Here is a 24,492-nt window from a genome sequence, read left to right as displayed (position 1 = left end):
TGCATAATGCTGCGCTATACTTTGCGGCCACACACCGTTGTCAAGCAACGCTTATTGTTTAGGTCCTTTTGAAAAGCAGGCAGTCATATAATTAACTAGAACTAGCTAGATCTGATAGATTTGGACATAGACGCGAGTGAAGTCTAACCGGACGCGCGAGAGAGATCAGAGATCAGATCAGATCAGCTGCTGCTGACGGAGAACACCCAGCTCTGCATGATCACAGCGCCGCTGCTGTGATGGATCGTTGAGCCGAGCAAAATACACTAAGAGTTAGACCTAACACACTTAGCTAGTTTATCTACTCTGGAACTAGCTAAACTAGTTATACATATATTTATTCTTTACTGTCGGGTCACTTATTACAGGTTCAGCGAGCTGCACGAGACTGACGGGCTGTCAGGGGAGGGAGAGGAAAAGAGAGCACCCCGTTTACTTTTCCCATTTTATTATCCAGAATTACTGTAAACTTTTGAAGAAAGTAGTTAATCTACTATTAGTAGTTTGTTTAAATGCATTAATTATTATTATTTTTTTCATTAAAATAAATCTCACGTACCCCCTGCAGTACTCCAATTCCCCAATTTGAGAACCACTGCTATAAGCTACAGGGAGCTAGTGAAGATATCTGAGTATTGGGGTAATGTGGGACCGTTTATTTGACCGGGTGAGAAGTCTTGCAGCTGCATTCTGGACTGCCTGCAGACGACCAAGAGCAGACATGCTGAGAGAGGAGAACAATGCGTTGCAGTATTCAATTCAGATTAAATTAACGCATGTATAATCATTTCTAGGTCGGGTGTTGAAACTACAGATCTCAGTTTACTAATGTTTCGTAGGTGGAAGAAACAAGATCTCGTCGTCAGTTGCTTAACATGGGTATCAAACGACGCGGATTGGTCAAATATTACCCTTAAGTTAGGTAGTTTGGAGTTGGCAGCAGAGGAATATGGTCCAATACTTTTCAAAATCATGGGCGCAACCTTTTCTGGTGCAACAACCAGAACCTCCGTCTTATCAGCATTGAGTTGTAAGAAGTTATCTGCCGTCCGGTCCTTAATAGCACTAAGACATTCTAAGAGCCTAGATATCCTAAAAGCCTCACTAGGTTTGAATGAAATGTGGAGCTGGATATAGTCCGCGTATAAGTGATATGTAATGTTAAATCTGTTTATGATCTGTCCTAAGGGTAGCAAATATAGGGAGAATAACAGAGGCCCCAAGACCGAGCCCTGCGGGACACCACAGGACAGTGGAGAGGAGTCTGACACAAAGTCTCCAATCGAGACGGTGAAACTTCTGTCAGCAAGATATGATGCAAACCAGTCTAGTGCTATGCCCACCCAGTCACGTAACCTCTTGATCAGGATATGGTGGTCTACAGTGTCAAACACAGAACTTAGGTCAAGAAGTACTAACACAGAGCAATCACCCACATCAGAAGTCATCAAGATGTCGTTAAAAACCCTCAGGAGAGCCGTTTCAGTAGAGTGCTTTTTCCGAAACCCCGACTGGAACTTATCATAAATATTGTGCCTCTCCAATGCAGCAGTGAGTTGGTTGGCCACAACCTTCTCTTTCGACAGAAAGGGTAGTTTTGATATAGGCCTGTAGTTCACGGGCAGGGCCGAATCTAAGTTAGCTTTCTTTTAATATGGGCTGAATAGTGGCATGCTTAAAATAGGAAGTGTTTCTGTAGATCGTTACTTAGTGGGGATGGGCATGAGCACTCAATTTGGACAACGTCAATATTTGTTCAATAGATTACGTTCCAGGTAGAATGATGACATGCGTCATAAAAGTGATGTTATGGAGTAGTCCCACAAAGTAAACAACATGATTGTGCAGTACAAGTTATGTAACGTTTAACATTTGTATCATAGAACAACTAGTTAGATGATTACTATTACTTTTTGGGGGTTAGCCCTCTCCTGTGGTGTGTTATAGTATATAGGCGTTTGTGCCAGAGTTCCTGTAAGAATATTTTATTGCCGGTCAAAATGTCCATTAAAGTTTAAATCTTCCGGACAAATTCGAAAAGTGCCGGTCAAAGGTCTTTTTTGTTATTTATTGAGCTTTAAAACAAATTGATATGATTCGATATTAAACAAACTAATTATAGTAGATTAACTACATTATTCAAAAGTGTACAGTAATTTACAATAACACGGGAATAATTAACGGAGCGCTCTCCCCTTCTCCTGACAGCCCGCCAGTATCATGCAGCTCGCGGATCCAGTAATGAGTGACCAGACAGTAAAACTAAACATATCTATAACTAGTTTAGGTAGTTTGAGAGGTAATTAAAATAGCTACGTGTGATATTCTAACCTGAAGTGTGTGTTTTGTCCGCTCACCGCTGCAGGTGATCATGCAGAGCTGCGTGTCGACTCGTCAGCAGCAGCTGATCTCTCTCTCCCGTCAGATTAGACTTCACTCGCGTTTATGTCCATATCGATCAGATCCAGCTAGTTCTAGCTAATGATATGACTACCTGCTTATTAAAAGACACCTAAACAATAAGCGTCGCTATGCAACCGGGTGAGGCCACAAAGTATAGCGCAGCATTATGCATTTGTTTACAAGCCCACCGGAACCCCGAGGCATTACCAACAGATCAACACACAATCAACCCATACAGGACATCTCTCTCCACATTACGTGTTAGACATTAGAATGGACTATTCTTGTCTGTCACATACTATTCTTGTCTGTCACATAAGTGGCGCAACTGATGCGGTATTGCGCTAAGGGGAAATTATTTTGACCGGACATTTTGACCGGAGAGATTTAGATTTGCCAGTCTTCAGCATATTTTACCGGTCATAGCCCGGTAATTACCGGCTAACGGGAACTCTGGTTTGTGCACCAATGGTCTGCAAAGACTATCCCAAACTGGCCACGCAAGTTTATTTATACAGCAAATTTCAAGGCAAATTCAAAGTACCTTACAGAAAACCTTACCGCATTCAAAAAAATTGTGCAACATAAACTAATTTGTTATGACATTTAAGTTCATTTGATATTCTTAATGAGTCATTAAAGCCAAAAGATGACAAATTAAAATAAGCTAAAATAGAAAAGACAGGTTTAAAAAGAAAAAAAAGTTGCAGTATAAGATATGAAGCTTTTTTTAATTTAATGGCAAATAGTGGCAAATAGAAAAATCTTCATCCTTAAATGAAGAAAACAATTTTTTAGGTAGTTTGTTCCACTTAAACAGAGCATAATAAGTAAACACTGCTTCTCCATGTTTGGTTTTCACTTTCAGGACAGAAAGCACACTAACTAACCATTCACCATTTAGATTGTTCATTTCAAACCCTTTCCCTGTGTTAGAATTGAAAGTACAAATTACAGTCCTTGAATATGCACCTAAAAAGCCCTTCCCTATTATTGACATCGTAATGCAGAGATCTTTCTGCAGACTTTAGCACCAAGTGGTGCTGAGAGACTGTTTTGGAGGCAGACTGTGACTGGGTGTGTTTAGAGAGTCATTGCACCCTGAGACCTCCATGAGTAATGATACAATCTCTGGCTGCATGTAAGTGCCCCCTGTGTAATTCAGCTGCTCTCTGCTGTGTCATCAGGCACAAATTGATCAGGCAATAACAGGCCGGGCGCCGTGCTCCACTCTGAGTCTGTGTGCGGCTGTCCGTCGTGGTGTCGGCCTCACATAATAATTTGCAGTGAGCTTTAATCATTTACCCTGAAGCTGGCTTATTTACTGTTTGCTCAACCACCAGGCTGCATTAAATGAAATCTGAAGTGGCAGAAGTTATTGTTTACCTCCCTCTCTGCTGACAGGCTCTTGTGTAAAAACGCCGTGTGTGTGTACTAATTTCTATGAAGCTACTACACAAGTATTCTTAGCAACAATTTTAAGCGTTTCTTTTTTATTCAGTATTTTAAAGATAGATCATTTATATATTTAAAAGGATATGAGTATTGCAAAGTTTACTCAACTTACTTTCAATATTCTGATGTTGTCATCCATTCAATCATGATTGAATTTGTTATAAATGTAGCGTGTAGAACATGTCTTAAGAATAGGGCTGTGCATCTTCACTGGTCTCACGATTCGATTAGATTACGATTATCCTGTCAACGATTCGATTCAATTCGATATCCCGATGCATCACGATTCATACCAATGCGTTGCATCCTCAATTTTCTATATTACTGCACATGGCTTATTTTTCATCAATGCATACATGCAGTAAATACATATGAACTCTCTTTTTATTATTTAGAAAGTGCTTCAGAAATCAATAACATAAATGTCTTGACATTCATTTATAAACCAAAATAAATTAATTGTATAGGTCTAGCCTCCCTATATCTGTGTGTGAAGTTGTTCCATCCTCAAAAACAAAAAAATAATGCTTCTGCATTCTAGCTGCAGCTTCTAGCTACGGTCTTCTGTTAAAAAAAGGACACTGAATGTCCTGAATGTGGCATCACACACAGGACACTGAATGTCCTGAATGTGGCATCACACACAGGACACTGAATGTCCTGAATGTGGCATCACACACAGGACTTGAGTCTGAACACAGCAGACAACAGGAGTATTTACAACAGCATATAACAACTAAAATAGTGCATGTGGGTGCACACTTACATTCTCTGTCTTACTGTTACATAAATCCCATGAATGTATGAGATTAAGTTAGCTTCATTATATCTCAATGATTAAGTGAATAATAAAGTTTCTATCGGGTCACTATCAGCCTGTCACTCATTATTTTCAGGGAGGGGGCGGGGTTTGGAGGAACAGAGGAGACGGTGATCGCGGAAGCTTTTTTCCTCCTGCCTTCACAAACTTTACACACGTATATATCGTCTGAAAATTGCTAGAGGACATTCATACTTTGCAATCCAAGACTTAATTAAATCCACCAAAAACCTGACATGATTGTAAAGCGATTATTTTTGAAAAACATAAATCCCTGAGCCGCAGCGACACGGAGTGATTCAGAGCGGGTCCTTCTGCTGTTGGTTCTGGACTGGTGTTCTTGTGTTTGTGGATAAAGCAGACTGCTCCGTGTTTGGTGTTGCTGTGCCGCTGTTCCCTGATCTCTGCGTAACCGACCGATTTGATATGAATGTGACAGAAAAAAAAAACGTTATAGTAAAGCCGCGGCCGGAAAATCAGGAAGCAACGTTACTACGCTATAACCGATTATCTTCCGTCACTGCATCGAGACCGAATCGTCCGCATCGCAATGCATCGTAGAAACGATTATTTTCAACACCCCTACTTAAGAAGGGGAAATGGTCTTGTCTGAGAACATCATAAATACACTGAAGTTTCCATGATATAGAGTCAACATGCTCCAATTTGGGAAATGGAAAAGGTTTACTTGAGAAATAACAAAAGAGTTTCTCATCAGTTTAGCACACAACGGGCCTGAGAGTTTACTCTACAGCAGGGGTGGGGAACCTTTTTCCTCTCAAGGGCCGTTTCAATTTTTTCAACATCCTCCGAGGGCCGCACAAATTATTGACCTCTGCTTACAAATCACAGCCCATTTCATTTGGCCTTTCTTTCATGCTGTGCAAATAAAAAGCAACCTCTTAATCCAGATATCTTGCCATGACTCGAGCATGCAGGCACGTGCACGGTTGTGGCATGACCACCAAACAGAAAGATATGGACACAAGATGTGTGCAAATGTATTTAGTTTCCTATCCATGTGGACATGATTTAAGTGGGGGGGGGGGGACCTAACCTCCTCTAGGGCGGTCCAGGGGGGCATGCTCCCCGGGAAGATTTTTTTTTAAATATTGAAGTTGAAAGCATCAATCTGGTGCACTTTGAGAGCAAAATGAAGAGATCTATGGAAACATCTCTCAACACCAATATGAAACAGAACTGTAAGCAGATTTACTTTTTCTTTATGGATATTTTACAAATCACTCCCCTTTCAAACTGTATTCTTGTTTATTAATAACAACTTTTTTTTACTGTCATATAGTATTTTATACCTGTTTACTTTATTCTCTTATTTTTTGATAACTATAATGATCATATAAAGATGTGCCTTTACCTCACTGGTTGGAGAAAAAAAAGCTTCTTATATTCGTTAGCATAGCTAGCTAACCAGATGCTAATAACAACAAAGTTATTGACTGTATGATCAGTATGACAGATGAACAGATCGCCACTGGGCTTACAACTAAAGACACAGCCACGCAAAAACTGCGGCATGTGTACGGATTTATGGGTACTGCCATTTTTTTGAAGTCCCGGAGCGGCGTTCCGGTGCTCTCCGTCAGAATTGCACCCCTGTCAGACGAGACATACCACGTGATGACACGTTAGGCTTGTGTTGTGTTTAAGGACCATGACCGTTGCCAGGAAAAACAGGCACTCGCTTGTTTAATTATTTTGCGGTCTAGATTTCTTTAATTTTTTTCTTTTTTGCGTGTGTTTATAAATTACCTCGAGGGCCATACCAAATGGTCTCGCGGGCCGTATACGGCCCGGGGGCCGGAGGTTCCCCACCCCTGCTCTACAGCAATGCTAGCGTCTCTGTAAGGCTTTTAAAAAAGGGCAAATACCCGTGGGATTTCAGTTTAGTACCAAACATGTTCCATGTACAGATGGTTGTTCTTTATTATGCTTCATCATAATAAAAACGTGTTATTATTATTTTACTGCTCAATGGTTGTAAATGTTCAGAATACATCTGTCAGGGAACACCATAATAATTGTTTTGGACAGACGGTATGTATTATTAATACATGATTGCACCCTAATTCATTTGTTTCAGTGGTTTATTATTTTTGCATGACATAAGTATGACAGAAATACATCTTTAATTGAACAACAAAACATGAGGAATTCTAAAGGGAGTCATTTGGCTTTCTTTCTTGTTTTTAATACTGCTTTTTAATGTGATATGCACAATTTTCCCAGTCAAACGTATCAGTATATGTTGAACATTCTTGCATAAAGCACAGTGATGCTGTGGTTTTGGGGATTCAGGGGTGCTATCAGGTACTTATTTCACATTACAACTCTCAGTGTATCTCATGCATTGATTTATTTGTGGCGGGCCGCCACAATTAAATATCGTCCGCCGCAAATGGATCTCATAAAAAAATTAATTTAAATAATATATTTTTATTTTATTTTTTTGTTTTAATCTTGGCGTTCTAATGGATAGTGAGGTGGGCTGATGATCGGAAGGTTGCGAGTTTAAATCCCGCCTGGAACACCACTACTAGTGTGCCCTTGAGTAAGGCACTTAGCCCTCAGTTACTCCAGGGAGAATGTCCCTGTAATTGGTCATTGTCAGTCGCTTTGGAATAAGGCGTCTGCTAAATGCCTAAATTATATTTTTGGGAGGATAAACCCCACATATCCTCAATTCCGGGGTGTCTCACTCATTAACAACGCAACACAGAGCAACAAGAACGTTGTCTACAGTAGCCATGAACTTGCATGTATTTTCTTATTTGAGGGGGGGTGGATGCGTGGGCCACCCGAATAGGTTAAGGGGCCTTTGGCTTTTCTTGCCTGCGGTGCGGTGCCCCCACAAATAGAATCAAATTCTGTGGGAGACGCTGCCTCTAACAGAATAACGTTTCCTGGGTTTCAGATTGTTCGGAATAAAACGTTTTACATATTAATTTGTAACCTTGTCTATCTTCTTTCTCTCAGGTTGACGGGGCCCTCTGGTCTTCTGAGTGACGGTCCAGGGAACTACAAGTACAAGACCAAGTGCACCTGGCTGATCGAGGGACAGTAAGTAGGAAGCAGATCCGACACAGCACAGAATAACAGCACATTACTTTACAACAATTATGCTACTTTTTCTTTTAACCACTTTGTTAGTTCAGAAACTTTTGATTGAGTTTTGAGTCTTTTTTTGATCATATCCCTAAAATAGTGGGGTAAAAAGTAGATTTTATTCTTGTTTATTAATTCAATTTATGGTGGTAGATTGCTGCGTGACCCTCTAAATACAGATGTCAGGCAAGCAAGTGAATATTTTTTGGACCGCAGTAAAAAAACAAACTCAAGGCCCGGGGGCCAAATCCGGCCCGCGACATCATTTTATGTGGCCCGCAAGAGCTTGCAATGAATATAATATGTTTATTATACGGTTACATGCCGTTTTACAGAAGTACATTGCCAATAAACAACATGTCCCACAATGCATCTAATTTTGTGACATGCACTGAAGAGACTTGCAATTATTTGCCCTAGACTTCTGCATTCAGAAGTTAATTATGAAGTTATTACCCTATCCGATAATAATCCAATGCAGAGGCAATAATGTAATATAATACATTATTTTATATATTTATATCGTCTTAAAGTTACAACCGGCCCTTTGAGTGCAACCATAATGCTATTGTGGCCCGCGATGATATTAAGTTTGACACCCCTGGTCTAGATTGAAGCAGAATATTTTCCATATGATAAACTGCTATCCAAAAATAATTAGTGTTTTAAAATGCACAAAAACAACCTACGCATCGAGTCTCTTAAGAAGCCAAAGCAAAGTCCGCAGACACACGAAACAATACTCTCTCATTGATTTCATCCATGAAATCAGTTTCTGCCATTATGAAAAAGAGGCTACAGTATTGATAACCTGGAGACAGCTGAGGGATGGATTGTGAAAAGAGAAGCTGCAAGTCAATAATTCAAGGGTGCTCATAATGACGGTAACACACACAGTCTGCACTGCAGTCCTTCACTGAGAGACCCTCCAGCATCAGGTCTATACACTATGCTGAAGCTGATGGATGGAAATGAATGGCAAAGTAACTGTGAGGAATCCAATACTCCTTCTCTATTGTTTTAGTCAGCATTACCACGCGACAGAGTATCGATTCAGAGCCATGGTTCTCAGTTTTGTTTGTCCCAGCAGCTCTTCCGAACCATAAGCTCTCTGATTGCTTTTGCATTTTAGGCATTTCGCCAACATTTTCATTCCTGAGGACGATTAAACATGAGTGAGTTTTCTCGAGGCTCAGGAGGTCACACTCATGTTTCCTTGCACAGGACGTGTGGATGTTACATGGACTTGAACCTCTGACCTTCCTGTTCCTGAATGGCTTCTGTGATCGCTATCGTTCAGCGTTTTCATTACATACTAATGGCACTTTAATATGCTTTCTCCATAGCTCTCAGCATGAGGTTAATGCAGTGGCACGTCCACCATATGCATCAGAATGACAGGAGAATTGTATCGCCTCGTACATACATTCACTCAATGCTTTCCCTGCCGTTAAGTGCCTGCTGTGGCCTGAAGTGACTTTACACAAAGGCAGTGAAATGATCAGTAAAATAAAGCCGTGTTTATGGGTAGCAGAGTGATTTTAAAAGAGGGGTTTCTTGTCAGATATCTCCAGTCGCTCTTTGGTTTTTGAATCATTATTTACAGTCACAAGCTTTCTTTTTTTAATCCAACCTCGGGGCTGCTCCTATTCCTCCGCGAGGGGAGGGAGGGAGGGAGGAAGGATGAGCCCCTCTGCGCTTCAATAAATCAAATTGTAAGGAGATAAATGTGACCATTCATAACATTTCCTGTACATCTTGTACCCTCAAAGTAGAGAAAGCTAAATAGGCCTTTGTGTTTATTCCCTCCACTTTTGAATGATTTCATTTTGCCATATTAACCACATTTAGAGCAGAGATGTTTCAAGAATCTCATGTCTTCAATCAAAAAACTGATTTAAACAAGCTTCCTGTTTCCTGTTTGTCTCTCTGATGTACTGTAAGGTCATGGAGGGTTAATACATTAATATTGCACCAGTTTAAAATGAGCCTTATTAAATGTAACCTACTATATCGGCTTCTTCACTTGTCAGAGCTGGGATTTACCTTCTGTTACGTCCGGTTAATGTAACAAATCATCTAATAAAATCGTATGAATTTGAAATAACAGTTTGTTTTTTACTGTGATTAATGCAAATATAAAGCTAATGCAAGTGAAGTTTAGTCGTAGGTAGGAAAATGTTTTGCCTGTACCACTTCAGCTGGTAATTATCCACCTTTTCTATGTTCCAAAAATCCCATTTATTCTGCTCGCCATTTGAAAGTGGTGCATTGTGGCAACCTCTTCAGGTCTCTCTTTCAGAAACAATAACAAAAATCTGTATGCATGCAAAATATTGTTTTTTTCTATTAAATTCCTATCCCGTTCAGAAGTTCTCATGGTCTTCCTCTGTGTGTTGTTTTCCAGACCCAACACCATACTCCGATTACGGTTTAACCACTTTGCCACTGAATGCAGCTGGGACCACCTGTACGTGTACGACGGAGACTCAATCTACGCCCCCCTCCTCGCCGCCTTCAGGTACGTCTGCTGTGGGTTCACTGCAGTCTCTTATACAAGTAGTCCCTGTGCGGAGTAGATGTTGTGAAAATGTTAGTTTTTAAGCACTTACATTCAACATGAATTAGCCATGATGAGTGGATCCATTTACCTGTTAAGATATCAAAAATGCTTATAATTCTGGCATTTCTTTGCTTCCATACATTGTTATTACTTAAGCAAGAGCAGCAACCCATCGCCTCCATTTTTCTGTGTGCCATGCATTAAGATGGCCCTTTTAAGGTGAATGATACACTATCCTGACCATTTGTATAGGAACTCGCTTGGTGGACTGGACTTATCTATTGCCTTATTTCTTCTTTATTTTACAAATGAATCCAAAAAAGTTGGTTTAAGTATTCATTCTATCCCTCAGAATGTTTTTATTGAGCAGAACGTGTTTTTACGGTGGTAGAGAAAACCTGTGTAAGGAGAAAAGATTTACCAAACAATACTTAACCCTTAAATATATACGTTTATGCTCACAAAACAGCAAAGACTGTTGTGTCTCCTTCAACAAGATCCTTACCCTCTTATATACATATCAGTCTAGGAGTTCTGTATGTGAAAATTACAATCTTAATCTGTTAAATGACATGTTTGTGTTGTAATTGCAAGTGGTCTGATCGTTGCCTGAGCGTTACGGGAACGAGACAGTCCCTGAGGTGGTGTCTCAGTCCGGCTACGCCCTGCTGCACTTCTTCAGTGACGCTGCCTACAACCTGACCGGCTTCAACATTTCCTACAGGTGAGAGAAGAACAACAATTTAAATTCCCTATTGGTTTCACTTTCAAAAGGAAAGTGCAATCTGTTTTTAGCATATAATCAAATCAGCTTTCAAACGGCTTATCTCTCCACTTACAGGTCGCTTCTCCATATCAAATCAAATGTTTTCTTGGTTTTGAAATCTCAGATCTCTGCTGGCAGCTTCCACATATTAATTTGCTCCTCATCCTCTGATTGTGGTGCTGCAGGCCTCAGGGGCCACACGTGCATCCATGATAGTGTCAGTCACCAGATGAAAATATCTGCTAAATGACAAACACTTTACCACTCAGCCCTGAGAGGAGAACCTATGTACAATCATTTGTTTTGCATCACTTCACAATGCTAAGATAAACCACATGGAAGCAAAAATAGGCCAATAAATAGTTTAACACAGTGGTGGAATGTAAGGAAGTATATTTGCGTAAGGACTGTACTTAAAGGTGGGGTAGGTAAGTTTGAGAAACCGTCTCGAGATACACTTTTTGTTATATTCCATGGAATGCTCTTAACATCCCGATAGCAATGAATATCTGAAGTGCTTTGACAAAAAATCCATAAAAAATGTCATCTGTGGAAGCCGTGGTACTGTAAAAAGCACGACCAATCATTTTAGCCTGCCCGGCTAAAGTGACTGGATGGCCTACCACAAGTAAAGTACTTTTTATGCTACTTTATTTCTACTGCTCTACATTTTGGAACCCTGTTTAATACTTTTTACTTTACTGCATTTATCATGCAGCTCTAGTTACTAGTTGCTTTATTGATTCAGATTATTAGCTAATACACTCTGGTAAATAAACATTGACTCATTTTTATGGATGTATAATATATCCTTAATATGTAAGGGAGAAAGATTTATGTAATTGGAACATTATAATGGAAAGGTATCTCAAATGTTTTATTGTGCTTAAATTGACATTTACAATTCAAATGTTCCTAATTTTAAAATAGTCAGAAACGTTCAAGTTGCATAAAAAAGTGAAAAAACCAGACACTAAAATGTAAGCTGAAAAATGTGTGAAGTTGTATTATAAAATAAAACATTAGCCATTATACATTCAGACTGAGCATTACAATATATATATATATTCTATAAATGATGTGGGATAAAAATAGTTATTATTTCTAGGGCTGTCAAGTTAATGCGTTAACACGCTAACGCAATTTTTTTTTTAACGCCACTAATTATTTTAACGTGCGATTAACGCATGTGTATTTGTCCTCGGCCCGCCCCGTAGTTTCAGAGCCCAAAGGCTTGACGTTGTTGTTGTTGTTGTTAGTTGGATGTTAGCAGATTCTAGCGAGAGATATGGATACAAAAAAAGTTGTTTTAAACATCAAGCCAAGCACACAGCTGATGCTGAAAGCCCCGCTCCTGCCACTCGCTTGCGGCAGACCACGCTTGAAAGTTTGCCGGGGAGACGCCTGTACAACAACAGCGATAGCTAAATGGGTGGCTACAGCTTAACATTGTGGAGGACGAGGGGCTGCGTTAGATAATTCGGACCGCATCCAACGTGTCGACTGCACATCAGTCATTATTTTGACCCACAGTGGGAACTTCAGTCTCATGCTTTGACTGAAGATGAAGACAGAGGAGCGGGATTTCGCCGACAACTGTAAACAGGCTTGTCTGTTTGAGCAACTGGCTCAGTGCAAAGAAGTACACAGGGTTGGGAGAGAGTGTAAGAGAGAGAGAGAGAGGTTCCAGGTTGTTGTGTTGAGAATATTCAGGAGAATATTTGTCATTGTTCCAATGATAATAAACAAACATTTGCATAAAGCATATTTTTACACTCATATGTTGATAAGAGTATTAAAAACTTGAAAAACATTCCTCTAGTCTAAGGTACATTTAGAACAGATAATTTGAGATTAATCGCGATTAACTATGGACATCATGCGATTAATCGCGATTAAATATTTTAATCGACTGACAGCCCTAATTATTTCTTATATTCTTCAGGTCCATTTAAGGTCAAGATTACATTTATTTGCCTTGTTAAGAGCACTTTTTCCCTTCATGCTGATTTATTTTCAAACCTAGGACTAATGACCAAAACACCAGCAAAAAAAGTGCAGCTTCACTCCCCACATGTGTTGTTCATTTCTACATGATGTCCTCTTTTCTTTTGAGCTTTCAATTCCCATAGGTGTGTACTTGACATCAGCTTTTCAGTATCCAGTTTTTACTTCATGACAGCAAGAAGGGAAATGCAATGGAAAATGGAAAAATGCAATGGGATGAACACAGACAATCAATGAATTCCCATGTATTCACAACAAACACTCACCCAAACTCATATATTCTTATAACTTGAATCTGATAAACAACCATATACCCGTGCACACACAAATAGACAGATGAAACTAAACTTCAAGTCATATAGAGACAAAAATGCTGTTTTCCCAAAGCTGGCATAAAGGGAAACGTCATCTAAATTCAAAGTGAAGCTTGTCCGTTCCCAACGTCTGAAAAGGACACAATGGGCCCCTGAGTTTTTCCCAGCTCACTGGTCCAGTCACCATAGCGATGGGATTGAAGTGGGGTTGAGAAACACAGTCAGATGAAAGCGCGGTGCCCCCCCGGTCTTTGGTGTCTCCGAGCGGTGGAGGAACGGAAACATCAAACCACGAGGCTTTCCAAGGAACATGAAAGAATGACGAGGGCCTTTTTGTGCCGTCTGTCTCGCTTCCAAAACATTTCCCTCTCCCTGCTGAAGACAAACATCCCTCTTCAGTCTCACTCGAATGGATAATCATCCGAGTTACTGCTAAACCTTTGACATCGACTTGTTTACTCTTGTTATAAAACACATTGTCGTGTACACAGATTTCCATAGTTAAAGGTAAGTCTGGCAATATTCTTTGTTTCTTTTACGGTTCACAGATGTCATAAAAAGACCAAAACCAAAATAATGAGTGCTGTTCAAGTATCCATGTGGCCCTTTTTAGTTTGGCTTTCAATTAAGGCTTGTTTTATTCAGTCCAGTGTTTATTAAGTTCTGTCGTTGAATATCATTCTCAGGGGGCCGGTTGGAATTCTTAGTTTTTTTGCGAAGCTCTTTGTGTTACCTTTTGTGTATGAAAAGTGCTCTATTAATAATTGATTTATATATCTTCTTCCCCTCTGCTATTGTTGTACACAAACTATTAAATCAAAACGATGGACGCTTATTCTTATTCAACATACAGGGTGCTGCTTCTGTAAGTGCTCACTAAAGCCCCAATGTGGATTAATCCTGTTTGAGTAGTGTTTGATCAAATCTGTAGCGCCCAGGCATTTTAGAAAATTACACAGCTCTTTTTTTAAATGAAAGTATACAGTGTATATGTGACCTATTTTTAACGATTGGCTGAGTCAGTAGGAACCAATGGGCTTAGTGCTGAGAGGAAAGTCCATTTACCTAAACACTGACAGATGGACTCACATGTTGTTGGTTTTGGTCTTTTTATGGGATGGATTCACAATAAGAAAATATAGAATAATACTAAACCTTTTCCTTTTCACGTAAATCATTACATTTTACGTTTTGTATATGTTATTTAAGTATACATAATACACATGTACCTGAAGTTGCTTTTAAATTGGAGACATTTTTAAACATTTGGCTATTTTTGCATAGTTTGTTTCTCCCTTAATTTGCAGGTTCATGGCATAGTCACTGCTGAAAATCAAGTATTATCATTCCTTTTCTAATGTGAACTCAATATCTGCCTACATTTGTAGTATGGGATTTGGCCAGTTAACGTTAATTGCGAGCTACATCTGAACCGTGATTATCCATTTTAAACAAAAAATTCTGTGGATGATTTTGTGAATTTTTAACTTCTGGACCACGGAAAGTCAAACCCAAACAGGAACAGAGTCACCCTCTCTGCTGATACCGCAAATAATGTTTATGCTGAAAAAGATACCAAAAAGTGATCATTGTGAGATAATCATTAGTTATTTTTTCATGTCATGTGACTCACAGGTCTTTGTTGTGTTGTGGTAGAACAGGCAGTATACCAGTCTGCTTCACTGTTCCACATTCAGGTCTCGCCCGCTTTTTATTGTTGTTCTTGTCACAGTAATTAACCTTGAGCTGTGTCTCAAACTATGCTGTGTTAGGTCGTTCAACTTGAGGGAATTTGGCCTAGAAATGCGTTACATTTGATGCGAAAGAATGTGTGGGAACCCTGTTAGGAGTTCTTAACAAATTTACAGATGTTTATTTACAAAAAACAACAAGATAAACAGATATCCTGTCACTGGAAAAAGCGTGTTTCGCTGATTCCAGCTGTAGTTTAATGATGTTTGTATGTCCTGATGCGTTTGATTTGTTTGGCACAAAATGTGTCCCTTGGGTGCAAACATATAAGCTCATTATGCACAAACATAAAGGTCATGTTGAGAGACACGGAGAGCGTCAGCATTGCCGTTTCACTGGAGTTCAGGGGAGTTTACCATCTGCTCTCCTGTGCCGGTGGTGACTTTATGTCTGCCGGTTACCTCTGCCTCGAGCTCAACGCTGTTTTTAGTGCAGGCGATCCCTCTGAGATGAATGACAAGTGTCGAGGCAGGCGCTCGACCGACTGACGAGGGAGGAAGATGCCAGTAACAAGTCCTTCTGCTGACGTGAGGGCTTTAAGCCTGCAGACAGCTGAGGAGCTGCCTGCACAAAAGCAGATGTAACCCAGCCGCTGAAATGTGTCCCTGATGTTTTATTCAGAGTGTGTATTTCACTCAGGAATTCTCACCCTCTCTGTGTCTTCCTCCCCTCCCTCCTCCCAGGGTGAATTCATGTCCCAACAACTGCTCCGGCCGCGGCGAGTGTCTGGTGAACAACTCTACGGGCGCGGTGTACTGTGACTGTGAAGACAACTGGAAGGGGGCTGCCTGTGACGTCCCGTACTGCCTGGCAGACTGTGGCTTCCCCGAGAGAGGTCAATGCCAGGGCAAGGTGTGCGTCTGCAACACCGGATGGCAAGGTGGGCCCACACTGCAGCAGAAACTCTCCGAATGCCAGAGATGTGACCTCATTGTCTCACACACTGCGCTGCTTTTAACAATGTCATTGGGTTTGCTTCAGCAGGCCCACTCATGCCAAACCGTCCTCTGTGACTCAAATAAGCTTCTTACTGTACTGCTTCTATGTTCTCTGTACAGAATGAACAGTGAGTCAGCTCTTGAGGGGGGAACATCATACATGTAGCTGTCAAAATGCACTTATAACAGCCAAAATCATAATAATACAGGATATATTTATGACAATGGAGTAAGCCCTCTAACTATTTTCAATACTATTTCACAGAGCAGATGTTTTGCTTGCAGTAGTAAAGAAAAGATGGCTGGGCAATAAGTCATTATTTTATCAAGACTAGATTTTGTCTTAAATACCTGACACCGTAATATCGCATAGGTTTCGTCTTTCCCTGTCTTGAAAGGCTGCATTATGGTAAAGTGAAGTCATTTTCAAACCATATTTAAATCAGTTTTATTAGTTCTGTTATTTGCCTTTACCCACTTCGCCCTTAAATCCACATTACTGATTAATATTGATCCAAAATCTTATTACATACATATGTTGTTGAAGAACAAATAGTCTATGCTACAATGTTGTTGAAATATCAATATTAAGGTATTTGATAAAACATGCCATAATATTATAATATATTTTATATCGCCCAGTCCTAAAAGACGAATAACTGAAGACTAAATGAAAAAAACTCTACTACTACTGGAAAGTGAAAACCTCAAAAAGCATAATATGGCCTCTTTAAATCATTCCAAACTTCCAGCTATTCTTTTTCAAAACTTAACCAGGAAAGGCGAGGGTAAATATCCAGAGCAGCTGAGCAGCTCTACTGCAGCAGTTTGATGTTTAATAAAGAGAGCGTCATTGACTTTAGTTGTTGCCTGTTTATCTGGTGATTCAACCCAGTGCCTCTTCAGCTTTAAGCCTCCATCACTATTATCGAAGCTCCCGCTGAACCCACAACCTCCTTCTGCTGCAACCTGATGAACTTTTTGCAGGACCAGCGTCCTCATCTTTTCGTCTGAGTCATGACTATCAAGTGTTTTAAAAAAAAGTTGTATTTGATGATGACCTGACACTAGTGGATCCTTTTTTGAATCGGACCATATGGGCGCTCTAACGGCTCTATTAGTTCTTAAATGGCTCCTCTGTGCAGAGACAATAGCTTAATTTAACTGCAGTTATATCAGCGGCTCAGCATGCTCACAATCTAATTACTAAAGCTGAGGGAGTTGCAAAACAGACCTGCATTTTCTTTAGCCTTTACTACCCCGTCATGGTATGTTAGCCGAGCAATAGCACACTTAGTGTACGCTGTGCTGCCGGCTCCCAGATGCACTCATGTTCGACACCAAGCAGTGCAAAAGCAGACAGATGCCTGTTTAGTCGGGCCAGCCGTGCGTTTAATCTCTTTCACAGATGCGTAGCCTTCAACAAATTGCGTCTTTAAGGGAAGCAAAGGCCACATTTGTTTTATTTATGGAAATGCCACCACGTTGCAACGGTAATTTAGTTTGCCTAGTGCTCCTGGAGGAATATTGGCCATTAGGGAATAGCTTTCAGCCCAGCAAAAACAAAAAGGAGAATGGCTTCAGTGACCTTGATTGTCTTTGAGAATCATAACACTTCCTTTCCTGTCACATGGCCATTGTCCGGATAATGATCAAATGGGGACTCCCCCAGCGCTCAAACATCCTGTTTCTGCTCTGAGATGGAGTGATAGCTCCAATTCGTCTGTAAATATTTTATACCAGGAAGAGCTTTATTGGTGTCTTTCATCAAAATCGACAAATCTGCCCCAAAACTGCATCAAAAAACAATTCAAACATCGCCAGGCCAGTCTTTCTATTTATGACTCGGCAATTGTTGCCAAAAAGTCCCAGTCTTTTCCTTTTATTGAGGAATAATTCTGGTTTATGCTTCTTTCATTGTTCTTGTCCCGTAACAGGGAAGACCAAATCTCTCCAACACAAAGGTTCTGTAATGCATCTAGTTTTCTCTACATAGTGGATCATCTGGCATTTAAAACTACATTTTTAATGATAAAGGACTCTTATGTTACGTAATACCTGTTTGGTAACCTCTCTGACCTTTCCTTTCACCTCTCACCTTCATAATTGAAGATACATCAATAATAGATCCTGTTTTTTCCCCGGCATCCAAATAAAACAGATCGTACCCTCTCTTGTAGTGTCACCTAAAGCTCGATAACACATGTGTAGAAATGTCTTGATTACTTAAAACTACTGGAAACTGGAGCCAATGCATTCAAAGCGCCTTAACTGCAGTAAAAGCCAAACATACAAAATACGTCTGGTAGTATATCATATATATTCACAGACAATACAAGCTATAACTTTGTATTTCGTTATCATACAAACTATGGTGCTGTTCTTCAGAAATGAGGGGAGACGGCATGACTACTTATTTCCCAGAAAAGACGTTAAATAAAGGTACTTTTTGCTTTCTGCATCTTAGTTTTCATCATGTTGCAATTCTTCAGAAATCGTAAATGTATCCAAAGAACACAATACTGTATGTGCTGAAGTGAAGTTCATAGACAGGGTGATTCGTGCAGACTTAGATACATGTGTTTATTCGATATGGAGACATATTTATATACACATTAATGTATCACGGTCTGGCTGCAAGTCTGAAGTTGAGTCCTCCTTAATGCAGAAACTTTATCCAAACACTGTTTTAATGCTGATTTATTTTGTAGGTATTTAGTCTCATGTTTTATTAAAGAGCTGGGGCATCAAAAAATGTATGATGTGAGCTTTCTGCATGATTTTCTTCCTCGTGCAGCCCTGACTGTTCGATGTTCTTCGCTCCTCAGGTCCAAACTGTTTGGTCTCGGTACCGGCCAACTCCTCCTTCTGCACCCGGGAGGAGTACACCGACCCCGGGCTGGCCAAGGCTTCCCACAAGGCCGTGGTGGACCAGGGCATCATGTGGGTCATCGGAGGCTACGTCTTCAACGCCTCTGACTATCACGTGGTCAAAGCGTAAGTACTCTCCCCGGTGAGCATCTGGAGTTGGATTTCAGGCGTTTTGGCTGCTGCTCTCGTCCTGCTGTTGCTATGCGACTGTAGGGGAACGAGATGTCGAAATACATTTTCTCTTTTGCAAAACCAATTGTTTTGTACTTCTATGTCTGTTATAGTTCTTAAGTATTACTGGGCTGTCAGGAAGTCCCAGATTCTTCCAGACAGCGCTGTCTGTTAAACATTGAACAAGGAGAAGAACACGGCTCTGCAAGAGTGAAGGATGTTATTAAAGCCATACAATTACAGCTGGTGCTCCTCACCCTGAACTCCACCCAGGATAATCACTATTTTCGCCCTGGCTCATATTTTGGTTTTATGGTTTTAAGAGGCAGGCTGCTGCACTTTTTATTTCTCCTCACGTCTATCATGTGAGACTCTATAGAAGCATTCTGCCAACTCCAAACTAATACTTGGGTTGTCACCTTGACATAGTTGGATTTGACAAATGCAAAAATTCTGCTCCTCGATGTACATGCTTATCTTGTTCCTGATAAAGCTGCAAGTATTTCCAGAGCAATGGTTTCATAGTCTGTCTAAAATCCAAACGGTATGATTTGCATTTCACTTGTGATAAGTACTATGTTTGGCAGGTTTAACAGCGCTTATATGATGGAAGCCGTTGTACTTTGGAGTGGCCCACATTGTAAACTAACTTTTATTTGTTTATTTACTACAGTCCTTGTTGTATGCCACTTTGGATAAGAAAGATAAGCAAAACACATAAAGTTGCACTGGCCAAACTCCAACAACATTTTGTAAAACACATGAGAAGATTGGTTAAACTCTCATGTATGTTTGGTACATTTAAATCTGGAGTCATCAACACGTCTCAATGGAGAGTGCTTGCTCATTGCTGTTGAAGTTTTTTTTTTTGGATGGTTCATTTTGTGTGCAATTTAAAATGTCCTACCTGTGGTTTGCCGATGAGTATACTCAGAGCACTATAATCAGGGCTGCACATAACTGGTGCGCATGCGCATCTCCGCCAAAAAAAGAGCACCGTGTCATTTGAAAAAAGGCGCGTTTGCGTACCAACATTGAGAGAGAGAAAGAGAGAAAAGAGAAGAGAGAGAGAGAGAAATATATTTGCGAGTTGCATATGAACCTATGATATGAACTCAGGGTCGGCCCGTAGCACTGGCGTAATAGATGTTCGCCTAGGGCGCCAGATCTGGGGAGGTGCTGCGCTGGTAGCTCTGGGAGGGAAAAAACCATTTTTGACCGTTGGGGCTCATCCTAATTTTCGGCCTTGATGTAACAATATTCATAATTAAGTAAATGTAACACCCTTTTCACCCCGGTTACACGTTTCATTTGCCCTGTACGATGGGCGCTGTAAGTGATGAAAATGGGGGATGTTGGATTATCTGGCGCCCGCAGCTCACAGCCAAAATGCGAGTGAGCGAGGGAGAGAGGGAGGGTGCACCGGTACCGGCGCTGTTGTTATTAGAATCTGGTGCTAGCTGCTTTAACGGATATAAGAAGAAGATATTTCTACAATAATGTGGAGGGAGAGTCCTCTCCAGTCAGACTGAGAGGCTGATACTACAGCTCAGTGAGGTAAGGATTCTGAGTGTTTAGATAGTTCACTTTAGTCTAAGTTCAAACTGTTTGGTCACAATTTATGTAAACACATATTTCCAAGGCACTCCTTTATAATTATTGGGATAAACAGGTTTGAAATCATTCCAATGTATACTATAGGACAGTAACCAAAAATATCCTTTAAAACTGGAGAGATACAAAAAAAATGCAGAAATAAATAAATGTTAAGGTAAAATAAGATATGAATGAACAACACAAACAAAATAAGTTACATTCATTTGTTATTGGCTATGGTAGGCTATTGGTTATGTTCACATACTTATTTGATTACATACACTTTTCTAAGATGACAACAGAGACTTTCGACCCAAACCCAGCTGTTGACTTGTGGATGCAAGCAGCTAATCGCAGACTCAACCAGAGAGAAAGAAGTAGGCCTACATCATCAGCTACCATGTCTGACAGTGAGGAGAACAGTGAGGAGAACAGTCAGGAGGGTAGTGATGACAGCTTGTAGGATTACTGGTCGTGCTAATGTTGTCTTGTGTTCACCTCTGCATGTGTGTTCTGTGTTCACCTCTGCATGTGTGTTCAGTGCCGTGTGTCTGGCAAATAAAGTCAAGACCCCTCAAAAGTTACGGTTTATTTCATTTTAAGGATGAGCACCAAGCAACATCTCCAGGTGCTCCTTTGAGAACCAGGGCAAAAAAGTTATGTGCACCCCTGATTATAATCCATGTTTCAAACCATATTTAATTAACCTGACGTAGATAGATTCCATAGAACCCTCTGAGAAGCAGCCTTTAGAAACTGTTTTGAAAGAAGGCAGGCACTTTCAGGGAAAAGCTTAGCATGTGATATAACTAATCATCTGTCAATAAGACTCTATCAAAAACCAGTCGGAAAAAATCCAAACATCTTCTTTTTCATCAAGAAAAGCCTTCATTGTGGCACTTTGCTATTCTATGAATGAACAAATTCATGAATGAACTCTCAAGATCCGATATACTATTGCAGAATCTACACAAACCACTATTGTTTGTTTTGAATGTCGCCTCCATGTGTCCCATCACACACACAAACCACCCCAGTAGCTCCTAGCGGGGCGCTGCTTGTTCCAGTCACCAGCTGGCGGCACGTAAACACTTTACTTAAAGTCTGACAAGATAGATGTTTGTGTGATATCAAATAAATAAAGCTTCTGTGGAAGGCAAACCTATTATAATGTCCAGAGGATTGCCCCACATTATGCAATTGCCACCTTCATCTCACTGACTTTAAAAGGGGGAAGGAAGAGGGTCCAACATCATTTATGTCCACAAATCTATGGGTTTCCATTTCAAACCATGTTTCCCCACGGGCTGGTTCACCTTGTCTTTGTCACATTTCAATTGATCAAGCGAAACGACCACTTCTCATATCTACTCATGTATTTTAATTGTATCCCGTTTAATAGTAATGTTAGGAACAAATACTCCAAAGCACTTTCTTTTTATGTAAAAATCAAATTGGCAGTTAATTGGATTCTGATTCTTATACTCATACACTTGTTAAAATCCTCCTTGAGTAGTTTCTTAAAGCTGCTCTGTCATGGTCTCCTCACCTTCCTGTTTTCTTCCCGCAGGTATAACCTCAGTAGCAAGAGCTGGCTGACCCTGGACCCCTCCGTCAACACTGTGACGCCGCGATACGGCCACTCTCTGGCTCTTCATGAGGTATGTGGAGCGATAAATGACATCTACCGTGAACCTGGATATTCATTCAGACAGCATGACTACATCGCTCTATTATTATAAAGCTTTCTGCATGCATCTGAAGCCCATCTCAGTGTGACGTAAAAAGGTTTTCAAAAGAGATGAAAACAGAACAGATGACAACTGAATTACATGGAGGAGCTAGCAGAAACATTATAGACCCCTCTTCCTTTTATGTATGCTTTCAGCTGTCTGGAACTAATATATAAATCTCTGGGTTCTGATATGCTGCAGTGAAGTGGTGAAGCAGTTTGTTCTCAGCCAGAAAGACTGTTAGGAGCCGCTGATGGAATACTAAATTAGCGAGTGGAGGATTCAGGGCTGCAGAGCGATTGTTGATGCACACGTTGCATCACGGTGTTTGAATGCGTCTTGGAAGTCGGTGTGAGCTTGCAAAACAAATCTAAAATCAAATCAGTTTTGATGCATTACAGATGGAAGTGATGGAAGTCTCGGAGACACAGATAATGTGCCAACTCTGCTCCAAGCAAACACACTGTGATCGCTTTATCAAAGGCAGGACATGCTATAACTCCTCTGTCACGCCTGGAAATCATCAAACTAAGCTTTTGTAATGTCAACGTTTTTTTATGTTAAATAAAGATCAAGTAAAACCACTTTTTGTTGAGATGATATAAGAACGTTTTGAGTAGAAATACAGTATGTTGCATTATTACTTAAAAATATTCTTATTTTAACAATTGTTCCACTTGTATAATAAAATGGGGCCCTTTCCTTGTTGTATAATCCTCAATACACGTTCAGAATTAATTAAATAGATTTTGAAGCTACCAAACTAAATTGGAACTGCTGCTTCAACAAGATCAAGTACCCTCTGTTTCGATGAGTTTCTTTGTTCAATGGGATCTGCAATTACTCGCTCTTATATTGTCATGGGGATGAGTACTTTGTACCCACGTGTACTTTTAATTAAATGTATATTGCCAAATCACAGGGCACTTTGTATAGGAACCAGGTCTACACTTTGTTCTTTCTAATAAAGAATGAATGGACAATTGCCCGACTCTTAATATCCTGAGACGTCATTCTGTCTGACCTCCAGCAAATCTTCAGGTCTTCAAGTGGGGAATGTTTTTCTCTTTCGGAAACAAGGTCCAGGGAATGATGCAAATAAACTGGCGTTATTATAAGAAAGGGATTGAAGGTTATTGGTGCCCAAGGTTGATTTTCTTTTCTATGAAAATCCCTTGTGTTTCTTATGCTTTGTTTGAGTTTCATGGTAATACTTCAATAGATTGATGATTCCTGATCACAATAGTGTAACTGTGCCAGGCTTTGGTTTAGTCAATATTGTGTTTTGAGCCGTTGAATAAATATTTTTTTCATTGCAACACTGCTTCAAAACAACGCAAAGTTAGTTATGAGGTAAAATATTACAATATTGGTACTAAGAATTTTCAGTGTTTGTAGCAAATTGGACCTAGGATTACAAAAGACCCCTTTCTAACTGATGTGTGTTTTAGGTTGAATGCATTTCACAATATTTAGTTTTAGAAAGGACCTCCCGTTATATACTGTATGATCTTACGCTGCCTTGCTTTCTGTTTCTACCAGGGGAGGATCTACATGTACGGAGGAAAGATCGACTCCACAGGAAACGTGTCCAGCCAGCTGTGGGTTTTCCACATCCAGAACCAGACCTGGGTCCTGCTGAGCCCGCGGGCCAAGGATCAGTACCCCGTGGTAGGACACTCGGCCCACATCGTGCCTCCCCTCCAGGAGGAGGACAGTCCCATCATGCTGGTCCTGTTCGGACACTGTCCTCTGTACGGATATATCAACCAGGTGCAGGAGTACAACATCGGTAAGCTGTAGGTGCTGAAGTGTGAGCGACTACCTTATACCTCCCTACTTGTGACCAATCCCAACCCCATGAAAATGCATTGAAAGCTCAAAAACTGTCTGCACATATAGAAGTGCACTGTGTGATGGCATAATGCTTGTTGGCGTTTAAACATTATGAGACATATTTCTGTAAGTACCATCTCTAAG

The 24,492-nt window shown here is 40.4% G+C and overlaps 1 protein-coding gene across 1 annotated transcript in view; it reads left to right on the top strand.

Annotated features, from left to right (window-relative positions):
* The window catches only part of atrn (attractin), a 166,361-nt gene that overhangs the window by 10,784 nt on the left and 131,085 nt on the right, over positions 1–24,492 (top strand). The window contains 8 exon segments of the mRNA XM_034235325.1: positions 7,673–7,756; positions 10,209–10,322; positions 10,959–10,971; positions 10,973–11,088; positions 15,887–16,083; positions 18,970–19,138; positions 22,350–22,440; positions 24,055–24,304. Of these exon segments, the coding sequence (XP_034091216.1) occupies positions 7,673–7,756; positions 10,209–10,322; positions 10,959–10,971; positions 10,973–11,088; positions 15,887–16,083; positions 18,970–19,138; positions 22,350–22,440; positions 24,055–24,304 (1,034 nt within the window).

Source organism: Gymnodraco acuticeps, unplaced genomic scaffold (assembly GCF_902827175.1).
Source record: "Gymnodraco acuticeps unplaced genomic scaffold, fGymAcu1.1, whole genome shotgun sequence".
NCBI lineage: Eukaryota > Metazoa > Chordata > Actinopteri > Perciformes > Bathydraconidae > Gymnodraco > Gymnodraco acuticeps.
Note: the sequence above shows the minus strand (reverse complement) of the source record. Positions and strands in the feature narration are given on the sequence as shown.